The sequence below is a fragment of the Pyxicephalus adspersus genome, chromosome 7, assembly GCF_032062135.1.
Source record: "Pyxicephalus adspersus chromosome 7, UCB_Pads_2.0, whole genome shotgun sequence".
NCBI classification, from domain to species: Eukaryota; Metazoa; Chordata; class Amphibia; order Anura; family Pyxicephalidae; genus Pyxicephalus; species Pyxicephalus adspersus.
In genome coordinates this window covers 19,124,056-19,144,403 of record NC_092864.1, presented here as the reverse complement: position 1 = coordinate 19,144,403, position 20,348 = coordinate 19,124,056, and the positions used below count along the sequence as shown (strand labels likewise).

The 20,348-nt window shown below is 38.7% G+C and overlaps 1 protein-coding gene across 1 annotated transcript in view; it reads left to right on the top strand.

Moving 5' to 3' along the window:
• The window catches only part of MICALL2 (MICAL like 2), a 54,196-nt gene that overhangs the window by 8,948 nt on the left and 24,900 nt on the right, over positions 1 to 20,348 (top strand). The window contains 5 exon segments of the mRNA XM_072417754.1: positions 5,344 to 5,392; positions 6,398 to 6,539; positions 15,983 to 16,146; positions 17,843 to 17,964; positions 18,961 to 20,046. Coding sequence (XP_072273855.1) covers positions 5,344 to 5,392; positions 6,398 to 6,539; positions 15,983 to 16,146; positions 17,843 to 17,964; positions 18,961 to 20,046 — 1,563 coding nt within the window.

The window sequence follows — 20,348 nt, the reverse complement described above, 5'->3', positions numbered from 1 at the left end:
TGCAGAATTTCAGGGTTATATAGAGAGAAAAGCCCAAAAAGCAAATAGGAAGACAAATGTTCTGTTAACTGTTTAAATTTGTTTCATATTCAAGACAGAAAGTGAAATCTTCTTAGCAGGAGACAGAGGGTTTCAACTCTTCCCTACTCTTTCCTAAAATAGTATGCCTAAATTGATTTTCTGGGCTGTTGTGGTTTTTTTAAGCAGCCCAATAAAATGCAGTGTGTTAAATGCACCACAATGGGCCATCATGATGTAAATGGTTCTTAGATTAGGGAAAAATGTTAACAATCATTTTGCTGTGTTTTTTGTTAATCCAACTCACTTATTTGTTCCTTGATGCACCCAAGGGCACCAAATAAGCGGCATCCTTTTGGCAAAGCAATAATCCAAGCCTTGGATAACAGTCAAAAACCCAGCACCATCTGGTCATACCCATCAAAAGTCAGTGCTTTGAAGAGTTTTATTGAGTAATCCTCCATCTATGTCATTAAACAGTAAATAACCATAATATTCATTTAATATAAGTAACATCATTTAGATGATGGATCCCAAAGTTGTGAATCCTGATTAAACAGGTTCTGAGAGTCTCCAGTTTTGAACAAAGGACAAGCAGCTCTCCAAGTTTCTAAGCCGCGTAGACAAAGGATGTGTGCGGTCATCTCTGTGAGGTCTTCCATGCAGGAAGCTCCAGAATGCAGCATAAAACAGTCCTAATGAATTCTATTTTGGGTGCTGAGGTCTACAAGTCATTGAGTCTTTCCTCCCACTTGTATTTTTTCCTGTGTTGTGCACTGAAGTTAACTTTTGTTTCTCTTCTAGCTGATATCTCACAGCTGTGCACTAAGATAAAAGAATCTGTTTATCACCAACTCCAAATTAGCAGAGGAGCACGGCGTCATCTTTAAAGGGACACCGCGGCACATTTTGCTTGTTTATCAACAACTCTGCTGTATCATCATTAAAGAGAAACTCCTATGGGTTTTGTGTAAATACACATTTTGTATGATTATTGTAGTGACAAACTTGTCATAATTTTTGATAATTTTTATTGGCTCGCAGCTCAATATTTTGCTGTTAGCATTTCTTTTTACAAATATTGATCCTTGTAGTGGGCAGTTGATTGTCAGTGAAAGGGATAAATAGTTCTGCTTAAAATGGACCTTCTGCAGGACATCAGATTTCTTCTCACCTTCTTACCTTGACCCTTCTTGTAACAAAATATTTTATATCCTAGATTGAAATTTATTCGGTGCAGGGACCTTCCCTCCTCCTGTGTCACTGTCTGTCATTTGTAACTCCTGTTTAATGTACAGAGCTGCGTAATATGTTGGCGCTATATAAATCCTGTTTATATAAATAATATAAAGCTTTATACACGTGCTGGATAAGTGTTGTTTTGACAAATGATTATGGTCATTTCATGTAGCTTGTGTACAGCAGCTCTACAATATCATTTACCAGTAATTGCTACCTGCTCATCCTCCCCTTTCCATAGAAATTGTCTGATCATCAAGCTGGGTATATGCCCAGGTCTTGTTGTAGTTCCACATCTTGCTCTACTTCCTGGGTCATAAGACCTTGCAATTGCAAATGCTATTTTAAGAAAAATAATACCTATGTATTCAACTAATTAGATTGTGAGCCCCTTTGAGGGACAGTTAGTGACATGACTATGGACTTTATACAGTGCTGCGTAACATGTCGGCGCTATATAAATACTGTGCAATAATAATATTGTACAAGGCTTTTTGCATAAAATTCGAACGGGAGGTATGATTAGGGGACAGTCCAATGTCTGTAGGCAGCCTTTATCAAACCTTTAATCCCCGAACAACCCTAAAATACCTTTCAGTCTTTGGGAAACCAATTCATCAGAGATCCATAGGAAAAAAGGGCCCCTTTTGTTGATGGCCAATGGAAAGATTACCCCCTAGGATTAGTAGTCAGGATGCTGGTAGAGGGGAAGATCATTGGTGCCCTTATTCTAGCTCTGGCAAGTGGAGGTGAATCCAAAATTTGCAGGCCTCATCAGAAGGGAGGTCATTCATTTACAGTACAAATAACCCCTGAACACCTCTGGAAGAACTTCAGGATTCCATGCAAACCTGTCTAGGTTTGGCTATTGTAGCGGCAGATAGACATCTGACGACATCAGAAAAATGTCCATCACACATATTAGAACAATCAATCCTCATCACACCTCCCTGAAACCAGGAACTTCCTTACACATTGTGCTCCTCAAACTTTGCATTAAGTTTTTTGCTTTACAAAAGACATTCACTTTTTATCCACCATAATTATACATTAATACTTTATGTATAAGGTAAATTCACCATTTCTTAAGAGAAATATTTGCTAAGTGCTTTTGGCATTTAAAATGACTCTATGCCACTAAATACTCATGTGTCCACAGACTTCTGTCTTGGGTTTGTAAACCTTTATTGAATAATTAATATATTTTATGGCCAACTAGGTCAGAATCCCTTTAATCAACACGTATGGGTTTAAATTGTGGTAATACTAACAAGTTGTAACAGTCAATAACTGAAAACATACCAATGTGATGGCCACTTGTGGCCTTTGAACCCAGGACATAATTGCTGCAATACAAAACGTGACATATTTACCTTTACAACTGATACTTGATACTTTTTTTTCTTAGGTATGTGCAGAATTTTTTTCAGATGCAATAATTCTGCAACCTTCAATGCCATTTAAATAATGAGACGTTTTTAGCTGGTTTCTGGATTTGATTATCAACATGTGTTGTGCGGAGTTTTCACATCTGTCTGGAGCTCCGTGGTCACTGGGTTGTGTTTTCCATTATGTGACAGTGCCAAGCAAGGCAGGCTTTGTGTTTTCTGGCTGGGACATGCGGCTTGTGTGGTGCTTCAGCCAGCAGTGATGTGGCAGTGACTGGACTACATACAACGCATAGAGAAAATCTGCTTTTAATGCAATATGTGGTTCATCGTTTACTCCAAATTTTGTGCAGGAAATAAAAAAAAAATGTGAATTTTAGAAGAGATCCCAAAGTTTTTATACATTGCATTTTCAATTAGTGAACCAATTTCTTATTTGTTTGGACTTGTTTAAGGTCATAAATACATACAAAAGCTGTGTATATTTTATTGGGTGTTATTTTTGATCTCTACAACAATCCGCATACACAGCATTCAGTATACTATCCACTTGTTTAACTACTGATTTATATTACAATGGTTCAATAAAATTGTTACCAATCTATACAAAAAAAAAAACCTTCGGCTACGTACACATGTCATGATCTTCCAGAAATTACAATTTTACTTTTCTGCTGTTTTTATGAATGCAAATTGTACTTTTTAATGAGAAAATCATGCTTGGATATATTCATGAAATCAATAAATTTGGTGCACTGACCCTGCTTGCATTCCGTGCTTTGCGTGTACTGTTGCTGGGTTAAGCACAAATAGATGCTTGTCCTATGTGTTTCCTTATTATTGTTTAGCTCATGTGCTCTCTCTATATTGTTCTCATGTCCTGTCTGGTTATCTGTGAGATCTTTATCCGTTTGGTACAGGCCTAGTCATCACAGTCAGGTCATGTCACTTCTGCAGAGCCGTGGTGTCACTGTGCAGGAAGCACCTGGTTTGACATTGGAATTGGGCAAATGCAAATCCATTCAGGATGTGAACTCTTTGTTGGTTGCCTGGCTTTATGAGACCAGCTTGATTACAGGGATGCCAGTTTTAAAGTCAGCTATGACCTGGAGTGACCTGTCTCTTCCCTAATTCATCTTGTCATCACCATTGTCTTTTAGCTTTATGCCTTAATGGGCCAGGACAATCAAAGGCTGCTAATTGTTCCTGTATAATTAACTGGTGAATAGTCCCTGCTATTGATTGTAAGTGTATATATCGCCTCCCTGAGCTGTCTACAGATTAGGTGGGGACTGGCCATAAATGTGTAATCAGGCTGCCAAAGATCATTCTGATGAAAGAGCTTTTTACAGTTCTCATTGGGAGAAATTGGATGTTTGTACCTAACACTTCCATGTTATTAAGATAAAAAGAAGGTGACGGGTTTGTTGTCGAAATCAAGAGCACGGCCTAGGGTGGCAACATTGCCCCTCCATAGATACAGTCCATTAAATGCGTGCTGTCTTCCTAGGACAGGAATTACATTACCACAAAGATCACCAGCTGAAACAAAAAAAGTAATGCAGCCACCATCTAAGAACCGACAAAATTACACAATAAAATGTTTTTTCATTATTTAAGCAATGAAATCCTATGATAGATCATTCATATATATCTTAGATTGTGAGCTCTTCTGGTCAGGGTCCTCTACTCCTCCTGTGCTAATGTTTGTATCTGTCTGTCATTTGCAACCCCTATTTATTAATTTACAGCACTGCGTAATATGTAAATATAGTATAATATTAATAATGTATGTATGCCCACCATTACTGTTAACAGCTTGTCACTCAAATTCATATAGCCTGTTCCCAATTCTGAGTGGCAAGGGATCATTTGATTCACTCATTCCTTTCCTTCTTCTGTATATTCCTTTACAGAGTTAAAAAGTTAATAAGGAACTAAATTCTTTGGTGGGGGATGAGCTTCTGCCATAATCCATATTGCTGATTATAACACCCACTTATTTGTGTTCAGCCGCCCTGTGGCAATGACGGGTCGAGGACTTTGGAAGATGCCATCTTTGCTACCGGCTCCACAGTGGACTTTGGAGAAGAAGATGATTCTCTTCGGCCATTGGATGGCCACTGATGATGTACACAGGTGTTACATTGTCTCCCGTGGCTGCACACGGACCTAGGGCGTGTATTTAATCAATTACCTTTACCTTAGTGTGACTTTTTAATTTTTAGGTTTTGAACCACTTTAAGGTAGAGCTGTCGGCCAAAGCAATCCCCAGCTTTTGTCTGATTTTTGTAATTGCAAGCTCACTTTGGAATTAAGCGAGTCAGCATAACATCCAGGCAACCAGCACTTTCAGAAAGTCAGCATTAGTAGCCCTATATTTCTCATTGGTGAAGTTTCATGCTTCTTCTTACATGACAATATATGGCTTCTGTTCTCCCTTTTGATTAAATTACTGGAATAGTATGTGATCAAATGTTCAACAAAAATAGAACTGAATTATGCAAGGCTGAACAAAAGCCTTGTACTGAAATGGAGCTGCATGTGCAGCAAATGTATTTTGGGTACAAGTATATATGTATGTATGTGTGTGTGTGTTTCAAATTTACAATTTTATTTGGATGATTAGAAGACATTCAGCCTGTCTGTGTGGTTCTATTATATCTTACTAATAGTGTATCTTTTTCTTTTTTTTCAGAGATTTCAACTCTCTTAGTAAGGAGAATGTGTATGAAAATAATCATTTGGTAAGTTCGATTACAGAATTGATATTAATACTGCTGATTCTCAGGATGCTTCATTGGTTTTTGTACACCTTGTCATCAGATGGGTCTGCTCAGGTTTCTTCAGAATTTATTAGTTGGTTTGTTTTGGATACAGTAGGGAAGAAGTAGATCTCATTTCAGGTTCACTGCATATGCAGACTCTGTTAGATCGTTTCACTTTCTGTCTGGTGAAATGGGGGCCCCACCACCTCCCAGTACAGATTGTGAGACCCCTGTTATGCCCAGCTAAATCCAAAATTGGGGCCTTACAATTGCTCACCACCTACTTCCTATGAGCTACAACTCCCGCACCTTCATAGAGGGACATGGTTTCCACTATAATACACAAATTCTGGGAAATATATTCTGGCATTGATTGTTCTTCCTACTTTGGGTGTTGCAGCTGATTGACATCTCCCCCGCCTGAATTTAGGGGTAAGCGTAGATAACTGTACTGCACTGTGGAAGTACATTTGACTTATAGTACTGTACACTGTTGGCATTACTATACCAAGCTGATTGCTTCTAGAATTTACCTTGTTCAAGTTTGTGTTCAGTTGGGCTTTCAGTAGGGGCGGTTGGAACTTCTTTCTGCTTTAATTGTTTTTCATTTCCCTGGTAAAGATTTTCACTTTGAATCTGAAAGTCAAACAGAAGCCCATGTGCAGAGTATCCCCACCTACTGTATATATTAAATACAATAAACTTTATTTGGATACTGTACATAAATATTAGAACATCAAACTATGTTCCTACCAGGTAGACTCTTCACTTAATCATTCCTCAGATCATTCTTCATTTGTCTTGGTCAAGGAGAAGTTCTTCTCACATATAAAGGAGAAAATAAGTCTTATATTTTGATAAAAGCTCTTTGCAGCAGACTTCTAAGAAACATTTTCTGGCAGATTTTTACAGCAGGTCTGATATTGGCATCTCATGTTCATGTGATATTTGAATTTTTTACTTGTGTCTCCATACTACCTGCAGGCTTTCACCGTTGCTGAGGAAAAACTTGGTATTCCAGCTCTGCTAGATGCAGAAGATATGGTGAAGCTACGGGTGCCAGACCGGCTGAGCATCTTGACATATGTGTCGCAGTATTACAACTACTTCCATGGACGCTCTCCTAGTAAGTGGTTGATGAAACACACATCTGTCCCATTTATATTCTAACAACTTCCAGTGTTTATGGTTCAAAGCTAGGAAATATAAACCCCCTTTGGGCTTCAGTGGTAAACTCTGAAGCAACAAAGAAAAGTTGGGACTCGTGTCAATCAGAATGTAGTTGGTCTCATTCAATATTACTGCATGCTAAAAATTTAGATGTCTTACTGTTGCTTAATTTTGTATTTTTTTTCCTATTATTACCGTTTTGTGATTAAGCAAAAACATAACTGTTCCTTTTTCCAAACATCCCTATTTATTTATTATTATCAACATTGTCCCACATATTGGGGTTGGCACCTTTGTTAACCAGTAGGTAACATGAAAGGTCAGGGGCAAAATTTACAAACTTTTAACTCAAACTTTATAAGGTAAAGTTTAACATGTATGTTCACCTCTCCAAATGATTTTGTTTTTTCATTTTCTTGCATGTGACAAGTTTTATTTAAGCAACTTTAACATTTGGTGTGTGTGAACTTAAGAATAGTTGCTTAAACCAATTAAGATTCACACCTTTCTTATTCTTTTTGTTTTCTTCAGTAGTTGTTCAAATACATAATATAGTATTCCGAAAATAAAATGCTCGGCACTATTTTTCTCAGAAGTGAGCTGTGAAAAAACACATTTTGTGGTGCTTTCATAGATGCCCGTGTTCCCTCTACTCTGTGGGAAACCCTTGTACAGCGAATAGAGAATGAAAAGATTCCGTCTCCCAGGAGATTACTTCAAAATGTTTTCAATTCTACCCCTCATACAGAGGGAGAGCTTGTCTTCCAAATCACAGTGCTGAGAGGAATGTGGCCTCTGCTGACTAATGACCCCCTACTCCTGACCTCATGTGCTTTCACAGATACACACTAGGAAAAACATCTTGGTCAAAGAAGCCTTAAAAAAAAACTCTAATGAACAAATTGTGTCAAAAGTGGCTGCCCAGTTTGCGAAAAATTATTTCTGTTCATGAGATTCTGTAAGCGGGCTTTGAATCTTTGTGGAGCTTATATTGTTTTCACAGTGGGCCGGTAATAATAAAGCTCTCCAAGACTGAGAACTTTGTTTATCATGGAAGAACCTGGGGGATCCAGCAAACCTAGAATAGATCTGGTGCAAGAATCGAAAATATTTAACTAATAGCAAATGATTTTAAGAAATCCATTACAGGTTCTCCCATACTAGTCTATCTTCTTCGGTCTTGGAGTCGTTTATTAAATAGGGCTCAATGCGTCATAGATCTGCCAATTTTTTACCAAAATTGGGGCAAAATTAGGCTCTGGGCAAATAGTAAGGTAGTGTGCCATATTCTTAAATTCTGTAGTGGATGACTGTAGTGTCTTGTTTGCAATGTTAAACCTAGGGGTATCATGCAGTTAAATCGAGGTAAACCTTTAAACCTCTACATTCTTACAACCTAACTTCCCAAGGAGTCAGTAAAGCATCTCCAGTGATCAGACATATACCACGGATACATTGGCCTATTTTGCGCAAAGTCTATAGGCTAGGTTGGTTAACAGAAAGGGGGCATGAGTCTGTATCATATGCCCCTCCATATTCAGTAGCCCCATTGCGCAGTATCACTTGTTTTCGGCCAGGACCTTCAGACCAGCTATTGGGTGCCGTCCAACAAACGGGCAGGGTTCAAACCAGACTGCACAAAATGCAAGACATAGATTGCAGGCTTGCAGTTTTAGGTCTGTGTAAATCCTGTACATTTTGGCCATACTGCTTTTTTATGGTCTAATCTTGTACTATTTAAAGAAAGTTGGTAGTAGGGGGTTATGTATGGGGGGGTTTCCAAGGTAAGTGACCAGTTTTACAATCAAGTTTTGGTAAGTGAACTTACTAAGAAAGCATTGAGCTGGACGGTCAATTGAACAGTCCTTTTGATTGTTTAACAAATTGATTCCTTATTTCTAAAATCAAATAAAGAATGGAAGATCGAGATTTTCCATTTGATGATCAACATTGTATATTAAAGAAGGCAATCAAATTGAAAGTGGAACCAAAAGTATTCTGCTTATACTAGCTGAAGTAGAACAAAGTGTGAAAAGTGTCCTATAATGCAGAACGTGTGACTTAGAAATCCTTTCCCAACTGTTTCATTTTCCCAAACCACTCCAGCTTCTGTTAGAGAATGGAAGATCTATAATTTTCATTTGAGGCCAATATTTATATCAAACAAGGCAATCAAATTGATAGTGGAACCAAAAGTCTTGTGCTTATATTAGCTGAACTAGGACAATATGTGAAAAGTGCAGAACCTGTGACTTCCTAGAAATCCTTTCCCAAACCACTCCTGCTTCTGTTGGATAATATCTGTGTTTTCCTCTTAAGCAATGTTGACGGAGATGAATTGCAGCTAGAAAGCACATATAGTCTACTTTAATACAAGGGTGTAGTCATTCCAAGCATGGAGAACATGAATACAGCAGCAATCCTGGCAGTAAGCTCCTGCTACTCCAGAAATATGGTGCCCAGTTTGTGCACAACTTAAAATAAAGTATTGATAGATGAACTTATTAGGAAAGCATCCGCCTTGCTTATCAATTGCACAGCCTGTACGATTATATAACAAATCACTTCCTTATTTCTAAAATTGAGTGGAAAATGGAAGATCATGAATGGAAAGAATCTTAAAAGGCATGTTGGAAAACCTATTTTGATCTTACAAATATCTGGTAGATTTTTGTTTGATCAAATTTTGGAGCCTGTGTGCATAAACTCCTTTTCATTAATTGACAAATCCGGTAAAAATATACAAATAATTTGCATTTAACAAAGAATTTATAATAAAGAATCAGTTGTGGTGTGTAGTAGTATGATTTCGAGTCGACATTTATATCAAACAAGTGGATCAAATTGAAAATGGAACTAAAATTCATCTGTTTTTTGCTAGCTGGACTAAAGCAAAGTGTGAGTTGTATACTTTATGTTGTATAAACCAAACCAATGATGCAGAACATGTGACCTACTGGAAATCCTTTCCCATCTGTTTCATTATCCTAAACCACTAGAGCTTCTGTTGGATATTATCTGTTTTCCTTTTAAGCATTGTTGATGGAAAGAAATTGCTGAATATATAGTAAGTCTTAATACAAGGGTGTTGTCATCCCAAACAACTAGAACAAGCATACAGCAGCCGTCTGGCAGTGACATCCAACTACTCTTCAGTCATTCTGATTTAATTATTCTTGGAGAAGTCCCGCGGTGTGGGTAGGTTTACTCCCAATGACGGGAATTCCCTAGTTCAGGAAATGTTTAACGAATCCAAATTTCTTTGCAACATAGAAATACAAATAACTATGTTCTCACTGGTAGTAAAAACAAATGCCTTTTCTCGTAAATGTTTGAGATATTTAATACCATACTGTAAAAAAAATACCACCATTTCCAACCTTCTCCTTAGATGGGCCATTGTACTGATTTGCTGGCTCAAAGCTTTTTAAGCCATTAACCCAGTAAATGTATACAGATAAGGAGTTGTGATTTGATCCTGATGTTATATGGCACAGGATATACTGAAGCCAATACATCTTACAGCCAGTTACTTAGCATTTTTAGAAGGAGATCAGCATGGCAGCCTAGGTCAGTGTTCAACCCAGAATTTTAGGCTGGGTGGGAAGAAATTGTAGGCAGGTGGCGGCCCCTGTATAATTTCGGGTGGTGAGCCCGGCTAAAAGGGGAGAACACTGTAGGTATTGGAAAAAAGTCTTGACATGTATATAAAAAATATATTATAGCATTAACAAGCTATTGTCATTTCACAATGAATGTTCAGGCTTTTCATCTGTCTTTTTCATTTGTCTTTCATCGATCTGCCAAAGATGAATGACATCAGGGGAGCGCTGTATGCATTCTGAGACCAATGGTTCTGCTTGTCTTGGTGACAATCATTTTATATGTACACAGCCTAAACCTTTTTTTTTTTTTTTATCTACTCTTTTTATATGGCTTATTGCTTCGTTAATGTATTACGTGTACCCACAGGTCTGTTGTTGTGAACCTGCCAGCCTGTTTTAGCACATTGCTGGACACTTATAATACTTATACAGTAAAGCACTCCATACAAATAGAATATGGGGGGTATCCTTGTGGTCCGCTCTGTTTTTTAAATGCAAGTTAACCCACTCAATTGTCATAAAGGAAAGAAAGTAGTTTATGAATCTATATTACCTACGTGTTCATGCATTCCTATCTGCATAGACTGATTAGACAAATACCAAGCTACGGCAGTTATGGGACGTTTACTCTTACAATATAAAAGGAATTTGCCCTTTCCTGACGCATGCTGCAATCAGCCAAGCAAGGTGTGGCAGACGGATATGAAATTGGCTTTAGAGATTGATTTAGCCCCTTCTGCCACAGTGTAAATAATGCTTGGTGAAACCAAGTATTTGCATGGACCACACTACAAAACATAACAGTAGCTTAAAACCCTACTGAAGGCAATTATAAAAGTTTGTCATTTAAACTAACTTTGTGAAAACATACCTCCTGAATGCTGCTTTTTTAAAAGTCCCTATGACAGCTTGCATCTTTATTTCCTGTAAAGCCCTGGAGGTATTATTGTATTGACAGTACTTATAAACAAGAGCCTGCATGCCACTTTCACATTCACTTAATAGTTCTTAACTGGAAAAAGGTTACACAAGACTTAATAGCTTAGAACTTGAACAGCATATAATAAAATTTGCCAGAACACAACTGGAGTCTTGAAAGCTAAAGTTTATTTTGCTGAAGCTTTTACTGGTTCCTCTTTTAGCTATTTTTAGGCTATATTTAAATAGAAAATCTAATTCATTTTTCTTTTTTTTTTTATTACATATCTTATTAAAGAGCCAGGGCCCGGGGTTCCTCCACAGGTTGCAAGGTGTTTTTTGACTAATGTGTGCTTCTTAGGTCAGTTACCACTGACACCAATGATGTTTTCGGCTTTCTATAGTGACGTTCATCCCACTGATCACCACACTAACATACTGTGGGCTATAGATATAGGTATTATAGCAGGGGTACCCTAGGACCAGAAACATATTTCAAAGGTTACCCCATGCTTAAAAGGTTGAGAAAAGCTGTTGTAGACATCTAACTGGTCATGTTTACCAATCAACTAGGTTGCCTCCTAATGTTTACCAATCAACTACAGCGCTGCGTAATAAGTTGGCGCTATATAAATCATGTTTAATAATAATAAAATAATATTAGGTTGCCTCCTAATACCTTTTCTTTGTCAGGTACAGCCATGAAAATGCAAACTAGGGATTCTAGGCTGTTAGCTTTGTAGCTCCGAAAGAAAGAGGTTGTACTGCAGAGGCTGCAGGTCTACCCCATACCATATACAAAAAAAATATATACTTCTGAATTTGGTTTCAAGGATTATGCAAGACCCAAAGTTGAGGAAAATAAAGTATTCTTGACACAGATTCACGTTAACTTAGTTTTGTTTGCTGAATAGAATTACCTGCTAATTACCTGCTACTTATTGTATGTTTCTGATCTGAGTAAGATCTGCTTCTGAATGACCCCTGGTATAATCAATATTAGCAGAAAGTGATTGTCCTAGATTGTTAGGGTTGGGTAAATGCTTGCTGCTAGGGTTAGGGCAGGTGGTTACATAGCAGCTAAACACCCCATGTGAATAAGCACTAAAGCCGCATACACACATGCAATAATAGTCATTGGAAAGGATCTTTCACGATCCTTTCCAACGACTAGGACTACACGATGCATTAACGAGTGCTGTACATACAGTACCATTCTGCTCTATGGAGAGAGAAGGAGGAGAGTGACGGAGTGGCACCCTGCTGTGCGCTCTCTCCCTTTTCTTGCATTAGGACTGTTAGTTGTCCAGCGTTCGTGGATCCGCCAGGGCGGTCGTTCGGACGATGGACGACTGGCGCTGTACACATTCCAGATTCTCGCCCGATATTGGCCTTGAGCCGAATATTGGGTGAGAACCGTTGGACGAGTGTACTTAGCTTAAGAGTGAGTCTTTTTTTGTCTGTGTCCCAATTATCTAATTTCCAGTGGCTCAGTGATTGTTATATATTGCTCTTTGTGTCCTCTAAGATTTGTAATGGGTGAAGTGTATGCTAAGCCAAAATCTTTTTCCTAGTTTTGGATACAAAAGGACACATTTGTCATATTTCTCCATTAGGAAGATTATCTCACCTTCTTTCCTGCTGACAATGTTTTATGAGACAGGAGGGGAAATTTCTAACAGCACCGGTTGGCGATTGCTGCTTTATATGTCACATAGCTGGGAACTATAATGTTGAGTTGGGCACCAAACTTTTTGTATAAAGTGTGCCCTGACATGGCAGTGTGGTTGTACATTTGCAATTAAGGGATGCAGGGTATGCCATGGCAGAACAACAAAGAAGCCACCTTTTGGGGCATCTAGACACTCTAATCAGTCATAAATGTCACTTCTGATGTATGAGTTAACGGCGTGTCAGCTGGTTTATTTAGTCTCCAGCACAGGTTTGTGTTAGATGACCCTATAGTATTTTGCAGTTGGCACTTTAAATAAATATTTGTGGTGTAAGTGTTGGCCTTGCCTTCTTTCTACCCTTTCCTTTTGCTCCAAAGAAAATCCCAGTATTGCATTGAAAATTCTGCTTTCCTTTTTCTCTCCGGTGTTTTTCTGTGGGCTTTTTATTTGTTTGCTTTTGATTTCTGACTAATTTGTGCCCTGGATTAAGGTGTGTGTGTTTCTCGGAAGTCAAATATTTCCTCAATAAATACGAGCACTATTTAAACAGAACTTGGCTAGATTTGGAGCTTTAAATGTGGCACAGGGGAAGTATGAACATGGTCTTGTTAGGATGAATGTCTGTTGGAATAAGTCTGAAAACTTTCTAATTTGTCCTGTTTTTGTTCAATTGTCCATTGGGTAATAAAACGGCATTTCTATTGCTTAGCTGTAAAAACAGTCTGTTCTAATGAGACCGTACAATATACACCTGAGTGGTGTGATTTAATTATCCTTTGTTAATGGATCACTGGCTAGCTTGACATAAATAAGTGACTTATATATTCCACTAGAGAACAGAATGGTACATTGCATTCACTATAAGAACAATAGATAGTCTTCAAAATTCTGCTGAAGACTAAACACAGATATGAGCACAACAAGGGTAAAACGACTGCCATGGCAGCTTCAAGCGTGGTGGAAGGATGGCCCCAGCAAGAATTTCATAAAAATATATAAATTTGTAATGCATGCTCCTTAGTTCTTATGATGATCTTGCATAACGATTGTCATAATGCAGCCTGAGGCCTTTTTGGGCATGGGAAAAGCTAGACTATATTTTTTCTTTGCCTTGCCTATGACAATGTACTTCTGGACAGCTTAAATCAAAGTATTCATGGTGCAGTGGGAACCACTTTCTGATTGGCTGTAACAGTGGTGGATTTTCAAGCTGAATCAGAATTCTACCTGCTCAGCATATTGTGGAGTGGAAACAACCACGAATCATTGCATTGCCAGAAGCCACCATTATAAAAGGGGGTTTAGTTGGGGCAATACTTCTGCTCAAATATGCAAAGAGCTTTATTTAAGGGGGGCAGTACCGTTGCATAGCAATGCAAGAAAGGTCTATTTCAGTGGCCATCATTGTGCAGAAGACTTTTATTTAGGGTTCTTATTATTGCTCCATATTGTGTGGATGCTTTTAATATTAGGCTAGCTTATATTGGGAGAGGCCACCAGTGACTATTCTGTTATTTCTGGTAGAAGTGCCAGGTGTAGCAGAGAGAAGTTGCAAAAAAGTTTTATAATATGGCCCTTTAATTAGTTGGTACGATTCTGGATATTAAACAAAAAACTATCTCTTCCGTGCTCATTGCCCCAATCTGGCTCTTGCATTATTTAACCTTTCCTTTTCTACTCTCCCTTTCTACTCTGCTTTCAAACATGCCATAATTCTCCCTATCCTGAAGGAACCCTCACTAGACGCTCCCGTCCTATCTCACTTCTTCCATGTACCATATGTCTCCAAACTTCTTGAGCTCCTTGTCTATAAAAGACTGATTACCTGAGCACCAACTTTCTCCTTGACCCTCTGCAATCTGGCTTTCAAGCTGCCCATTCCATCGAAGCTCGCCTACCTATCTTCTGTCTCCTAAAAAACCTTACTACTACCCCCCATCGTGTGATACTTTCCCCACCTCTAGGATTAAAAGTTTTTTGGCAGGGCCCTCTCCTCCTGTGTGTCACCGTCTGTTAATGACTGTCATTTGAAACCTCTATTTAATGTACAGTGCTGCATTTTATGTTGGCGCTACTTAAATTCTGTTTAATTATCAAAGTAATAAAAAGCAAATGATCATTAAATTAGAAGTTTATTCAACAGGAAATGTTACTTATAGTGTATGTAAACCCTGTTACCAAACATAGATGAACTTCTCCTATTTGCTTCCATGTGGTCTGCTAAATATACCACTGAAAGCATTGTGTTTAATGACAAGTGTGGAAAAAAATTTGCCAAAAATTGTGAGCTGAATATTTTCTCTGCTTTCTGTGCAAAAGGCGATAGAGGTGATTAGGAGAGAAAGAAATGTGGTGCACTGTGTATTTCTGGCACCACAAGTTATTTTTTTAATTATTACATGCATTTCAGAGATGCATTCATCTCTTTTCTTTTTCTAAATGTTACTTCTGCATTTACTGGCCTTTTAAATGGCCACTGGGCAGCCACTGAGGATGTATAATAGATGGTTTGTTGTTTTAATTTTATTAATTCTAAACCAAATTAAAATGTGAATACAGTATGAGGCACAATGCATTCCTGCAATTACCAATATATTTAGCATTGCTTTCCAAAGTACACACTGAAACACACATTTGATACATCTGCTGCCCCATAGGAGCTGAACACGCATAGATATTCTAGTGTCAGTTTGGGTGTAAGCCAATATAACCCTGTACCACATGGGTTCTTTAGTTTTGATTTTCACAGTGACACTATCTATAAAAAGTGTTCAGCTTGGAAACCCCCCACCAAACCATTCCAACAATTCCAAAAATCCCCTTGTAAGATTGTATGTACATTTAATATTTAATGCATGATATTTTTCAGCAAGTTTCCCCTGTGTAGATTTCCAAAAGCCCAGAGCCTGCTGCTGAGTACCACCATCTTGGATGTGATGTTATCAGCCCCATCTGACCCCCACTAACACTGTACACCATTTTCCTTTGCACCTTCCCTGGCAATTCCTATTTCATTTTGGGAGGGGCAAAGAAGCTCAGTCAACTCTTAGAGCAATTTGGTATTCCCAGAGGCCTACTTAAATATTGTTTATTTTCTATGTCTTTACCTGCATTTTTTTAGGTTTGGGACAGGGTCTCATTAAATGCTTTGTTTTTTAACTTTGTGTCACCAGTGTTTTCACTAAAGTGGTCTTCTCTTCCAGTTGGAGGCATGGGGGCTGTAAAACGTCCCCCACCAGAAACCATTGAAGAGCCAGCAGGAAAGAAGACAACCAACCATGTTCCCACTAGCCCTCAACCCCCTGCACCTTCAAAGACAACACAGCGAAGCACCACAGAAGTCACTGAAAATGCTCCAGTCAGAGCTGTAAGTTTATCACCTTCATTAAATATAGTAACAGCAGCCTTGTTAGGGATATATTTCCTTTATTTTACAGTGCCAAACATACATGTAGCAGTAAAATGACAGATCAAAGATTTGTTTCAAACAATTGTACAACACAACAAAGAATTTGGTAGAAATAAATTGTATTTTTTGCTATTCTCTATTTTCAAGATTGGCCAAAGAAATCTCAAAAATTTGCAATACCCTGCTGACACTATTCCCACTATTCTTAAAATGTAAAAGACATCAAAGGCCATGAAAATGTTAAAGAACAAAGTAAAAAATGTGTTCTTCAGTTAAATATCATAAAACATTGAGCTTTTTTGCAAGGAAGACTGCTAACAATAGATGGTAAAGACATAGAAGAAGGAGACAACATAATTTGACTTCTTGGATCAATTAACAAATGATCCAGCAATCAAATGCAACCCTTACAGCCACAAGCAAAGTAAAAAGGTGATTAGAATTCTCCTGGCTAAGGTATTTTCTGTTACTTTATGAGAACATGAAAGCCAGGCAAGGAGGAAGCAACAACATGCCGTTGAACTTTCATGTTGGTGAAAGGACTATAAGAATCAAGCTTGACCAATAACTCGAAACCCAGATTATTACACATTGTTTATTTAGTGCCGACATTATGCAGGGCTTTACAAAGTCCATAGTCATGTCACTAGCGGTCTCTCAAAGAGGCTCACAATGTCCCCAGTCTTGTATATGTATGTATATGTCATAATCCTTTTGTATGTTAATGTTTATTTATGTTAATCTTTAACACAGTCTAAAGCTAAGTACACACTTCCAATTATTATCGTCGGAAAACGAACGTCGAACGTTCCTGCACGATATTTACGAACGATCGTATAGCACCGATACTGCACATAGAGCTAACGACACGATCGTTCGTAGATATTGTACACACAATAGATACGATCGTTTAAGCGATAGAGGAACTATGTGCACGACAGGAAAGTGAACGGACGTTCGTTCATCACGCATGCTCTGACCATGGACGATCAACGAACGACCGTACACACGAACGATGTTCAACGATCGTCGCCCAATCCGATCCGCCGGTCCGGTCGTTCGTTTCCAACAATTTTCCTCGTTCGTCGGCGTCGTTGGTTACTTTTTTACGAACGATTTTTTGCCCAATCGATCGTTCGTCGTTCGATTGGAACGATAAAAATTGGAAGTGTGTACGCACCTTAAGGTCAATTTTGGGGGGAAGCCAATTAACCTAACCGCATGTTTTTGGAATGTGGGAGGAAACCGGAGTACCCAGAGGAAACCCACGCAAACATGGGTAGAACCTGCAAACTCCATGCAGATAGAATCCTGGCCGAGAATCGAACCTGGGACCTAGCCCTGCAAAGGCCAGAGTGCTAACCACTGAGCCACCGTGCTGCCCTGCTCTTAAATTGGACATATTAGGAGAAAATCCAAGTCAATAGAAAAAATAATTATAAATTCTCCACTGCAGCTGTCTTCAATGTTGTTAACCCAACTACTTGTACTATAGGCACAGTATATCTGATAATCATCATGTTCACATATGCAAGTTAGAATAGTCACATTCCCACACTGTGCTGCAAAATCAACACTTGACTATTTTCTGGTTAAAACAGTAATATTTCTATTTTGTGCTACAATTTAAACAATTTTTTTCTCATTTTTTCAGGGAATCAGGGAAATAAATGTGAACAGTTCAGTAAGCAGTAACTGCTCTATCTGTGGTAAACATGTACACTTGGTCCAGAGACACATGGCAGATGGTAAACTGTACCACAGAAACTGCTTCAGGTAGGTCTGCCGATACATACATTTGCTTTAGATGTTTGTTCCACTGTGGGTATCCTGTTTAGGTTTACTGTATCTTCGATAAGGTTGTTGGATCTGAAGTATTTTGGTGGTATTAGAACATTTACCTGAAAGTGAAAAAAGTGGAAAGTGGGACTTTTCCAGACCATGGCCCGCCCATTACAGACCTGGGTATTCTTCCTTTTGTAGTTTACTGTATGGTTGAGAGTCTACTTGGCAACCCCGATATACAAATGCAAAAATACACTTGGACCACATACAGAAAATAATGTTCTGTTTGCTGTCAGAGCGAGCAAAATATGTTGATCCAGCAAACCTGGAATGGATTTCTTAAAACTAATTTGCTATTGGTTAGCATTTTGCTAGCCAAAAGCAAATTACATTGAAGATATCCATCCCGGGTTCGCTGGATTTCCCAGGTTCACTGATGAAAGTGTATACCGTCCAGCCTTGAAGAGCTTACATAAATCAGCTCCATTGAGTTGAAATCCTTTCTCTATATCCGGTGTAAACCTTCAGTAGAATAAACTTGCCTTGTTTCAATGTCCCTGTTTTCCAACCATTGTTCTTAAGTCTTAGCCCTCCTGAACCAATGGTTTGCACAATGACCTCCCTTTTACATGGCATGGCCTACAAAGAAGCCTCTGCTGAGATTTCTGGTGCTGGAAATGTCAAGTGTAGAACCGGTAAAGCAAAAGTAGGTATTATTGTTTACCCTATACTCCCCACCTCTCATATTCCATTAGTATTTGCTTGCTGGTGTTCAGTTAAGGTGGTTGGTAAATGCAGAAATAATAATCAAGACTTTGTAAACTAGTATGTCCAACCTGTGTGTCATAGTGTACACTGCACTCAAAAAAAAAAATATTAGCAATAACAAAATAACCATTTTATTTCATATTTTATTTTTTACATTCAGCTTGTGAATAAAGCTAGCGGAACCCTATTCAACTAACTTGATTAACTTTGCTATTTCAGATGTAAACAGTGTTCAAGAACACTCCAGCCTGGAAATTATAAAATGGGAGATCACCCTGGATCATTTGTTTGTACAAACCATCATTCTGCCAATCACATGAATACAGCAATAGTCAATGCATCCCCATCTGGTCCATACACCCCAGCAGTGGCCTCTGTAGGAGGTAGCAGGGGCAGTACAGCCACTTAAAACCAGTCCAACAGCACTCCTACTACCAGACCTTGGCACACCACTACAAGTCCTTCTGTCCAAACACCAGCCAATAAAACCAGTGTTAGCTTTGAAAGCAACAATAAAAGTGCTAACAATTCATCAAGTACAAGAGGTCAGGAGCAAGGCAGTAAGGCGAATTCCAATTTTCTAAACTCGTCTTTCAGAAATGGTTCCAGTTCTAATAGCACATCCAACCACGTTCCCACAAACAGGACAGCTGCTGGATTTTATGGTAGCTCTAACACAAACTCCAGTTCTTCCTATAGTTCTGGAAGGACTGAACAGTCTTCACTGGCTAATTCCAGCACCAACCAAGTTAAGACAGCTTCAAGTGTCTTTGGTTCTTCTAGTAACTCACAACACACAAGTAGCCCATCCTCAAATTACTTACCAAAAGGAAAAGCGGATAATTCTTCAACTCAAAGCAACTGGTCAGAAAGACAATCCAACAAAGAATCAGGACAAAGTGGGCAAACCAAACAACATGGCACAACAAATAATCAGGTCATAACTATTTCTTCTCTGTCTGGAAGGTGGTCATCATCAGCTGGCAAAGAGGAAGAAAACACATCTGCAAAACCTTGGCTTTCCTCTACGGCCAAAAACAAGGAAGCACGTGATAGGTTCTTCCAGTCCAGCCCTGTTACTGAACCGACAGTAAACAAACCTCAGACTGGCAGAGATTCTCCTAAATTATCTGTGTCTATCGGGCCAAGCAAGTCTACTGTAGGTAATGTAACGCCAAATGCCACGGAGGGTAACGCTGAAAAGGACAAAGCTAGAAACTTTCTCTTAAAAGCAATTCCTGGATCTACTTCTCCTAAACCTGCACGTGCAGCAGAAATTCCCAAGAGCATAACCACTCCAAACCGGTAAGAGCGTAATGTGTCTGTAGGCTTTCTACAGATATCCTTTCTTTCTGTTTTTAGTGAATTTTATTTTCATAGGGTATTTCCTACCCAGAGTCATCAATCAGAAAATTCCTTTCATTTTATAGATTGCGCTGGGGATATTTAAAGCGGTACTGTCAGGACATACCATGTGTTTCTCAACCGGGGTTTCATTGAACCTGTTTCCTTCAGAGGTTGATAAGGGTTTACGCTTCTCAAGTTAGTTTAATCAATACTAATGAAATTTTGGCAATCTGTAAAATGGAGCCTCCCTGCCACTGGCC